The sequence below is a fragment of a genome (genome assembly GCF_019968955.1).
Source record: "MAG: Porospora cf. gigantea A chromosome Unknown PgA_NODE_3659_length_2523_cov_318.658, whole genome shotgun sequence".
Classification (NCBI taxonomy): domain Eukaryota; phylum Apicomplexa; class Conoidasida; order Eugregarinorida; family Porosporidae; genus Porospora; species Porospora cf. gigantea A.
In genome coordinates, this window is record NW_027151648.1 from 781 (window position 1) to 2523 (window position 1743).

General features: G+C 48.4%; 1 protein-coding gene across 2 annotated transcripts; it reads right to left on the reverse strand.

Annotated features, from left to right (window-relative positions):
• Nucleotides 1–548: 548 nt before the first annotated feature.
• Nucleotides 549–1148, reverse strand: KVP18_001449 (uncharacterized protein; the record flags this gene model as incomplete). Of its 2 annotated transcripts, none has more annotated exons than XM_067951467.1 (1): nucleotides 549–1148. In XM_067951467.1, the coding sequence occupies one exon, from the start codon at nucleotides 1146–1148 to the stop codon at nucleotides 549–551; it is 600 nt and encodes a 199-aa protein (XP_067809311.1). The 2 variants fall into 2 exon arrangements, with proteins under 2 accessions (XP_067809311.1, XP_067809312.1); XM_067951468.1 differs by having other exon boundaries at nucleotides 549–1118.
• Nucleotides 1149–1743: the final 595 nt, after the last annotated feature.

The window sequence follows — 1743 nt, forward strand, 5'->3', positions numbered from 1 at the left end:
TTGCTCAAAGACTTGAAAGCCTTCAACTGGCTTTCACAGCTGGTCTTTGAGGCGGTGTTTTCCGAGACAGCAACATCGAGGCTGGCATGACATTTCAAAGCCTGGCAGCCAAACACAGAAGCTCGTGCTTCCGCTATGAACGTATCGTCCGCTCCATGATGGCGCATCAAAGGCGCATAGTAGTCGAAGAAGCTGATGTTGTCCAACCTAAAGAAGTGGTCATCCTCTTCGAACACCGGTACAGGAAAAACGACCGCGGCTCGTGCGGAGTCCCAAGGCGCAATCTACCAGGTTTTTAACCCTCGAGTTTACTGGCCAGATGGCTATCGAAGAACTCCTTCAGTAAAGGGTGGAACAACCTTTGTGAATCCCTCGAAGATTATATTTACAAGTAACATAGCGCCCCAGGTGTGGTTCCCACAGGCGACGCCATCGCAGAAGGCTGCCTTTTTCAGACGGGTAACGGACATCCGCCACTTTATTGACACGATCACGGTCGAATTTATCGAGCCAGAGTCTATGTTAAAGCTTTTTAGTTAAATTTAAATTCACTCAAAGTCTACTTTCTTGTAGGGACAGGTGCCCATATTCTCGCGAATACGGGCGTGAACAGAAGAGGCTTCGGCTGTGTCTCCGTTTATTCTTGCTCTTCCTTCTTTCGTTAGCCGCCATTCGTCTCTGGCCATTCTTCGTCTATCTGTTACGGAGAGCTTCATAGTTGTCATTGGCGTGATTTCTAGCAGCGCTCGTGTGAGTTTTCCGCTTATGGTGGTGCCTAGGTGAAAAAGTTCCCTCCACAACCTTTCTTTGGCGTTTCCCAGTCGTTTCATGGTGGCTTCTGTTAGTGCCTCTGAGCCATAGAGCAATATGCTCCTTATAAAAGTTAGGTACGCAGTCCTGACGTTTAGTGGGTGAGATTTCTCTCCGTATTCGCAGACTCTTTTCAAGTTGTAGATGGCTTTGCTGGCCTTTGCCTCCTTGTTCTCGTATGCGCTGTGATCATCTGTTCCCTCGAGTGCCTTCCCAAGTAAGGCCAGCTTTGCCCAGCATTTTTGCGCGGAGAATTCCATTGAGGTTTGTTCAGTCCACTTGTCGCGCGTTTGGAGCATTTCGTTCATGAGCCTTGTTGGCCAGTAGTAGGATGTCATCCGTGTATAGTACCCATTCGCCCCTATCAAAGTGGTCCCTCTTATCATGGAGCTCTCATAGTGTAATCTATCCATCGTGAGAAGGAAGAGGATTGGGGATAGAATTCCTCCAACTATTTCCGATTCTAACTAAGAATTTGATTTAGGATAAGATCAATCCTATCTGTTCCGTCAGTGAGTAGTTGTTGACTTTTTCCTTGAGATCTTGAAGATGGCCTTTAAGTCCATGGACACCGTGTGGTCCAGTCCCTGACTTCTGGTATTCCTGTAGTGTTGTAGTGCTTTTTCCTGCTCCTTTCATCTTGCAGCATGCATATTGGCTCGGGTATGGCTCATACAGTTCGGTCAGGTGTATTTCCAGGAGCTTCTCGATCACCTTTCGACAGTGGAGCTTTCGACAACGGACAACCTTCTCGATCACCAATCGGCCTATATGAACTAGGAAGTGCTGGGTCTTTGCCTGGCTTTATTAGTGGTACCAGCACCACGGTCCATTGGTGCTTCTCTTGCATAGCTCTTTGGTACACGGCCGCTATCCAGCTTGCGGTCATCATTGGTGCGTATGCCGTCTGTCCCCACAGCTTTGCGGTTGGGC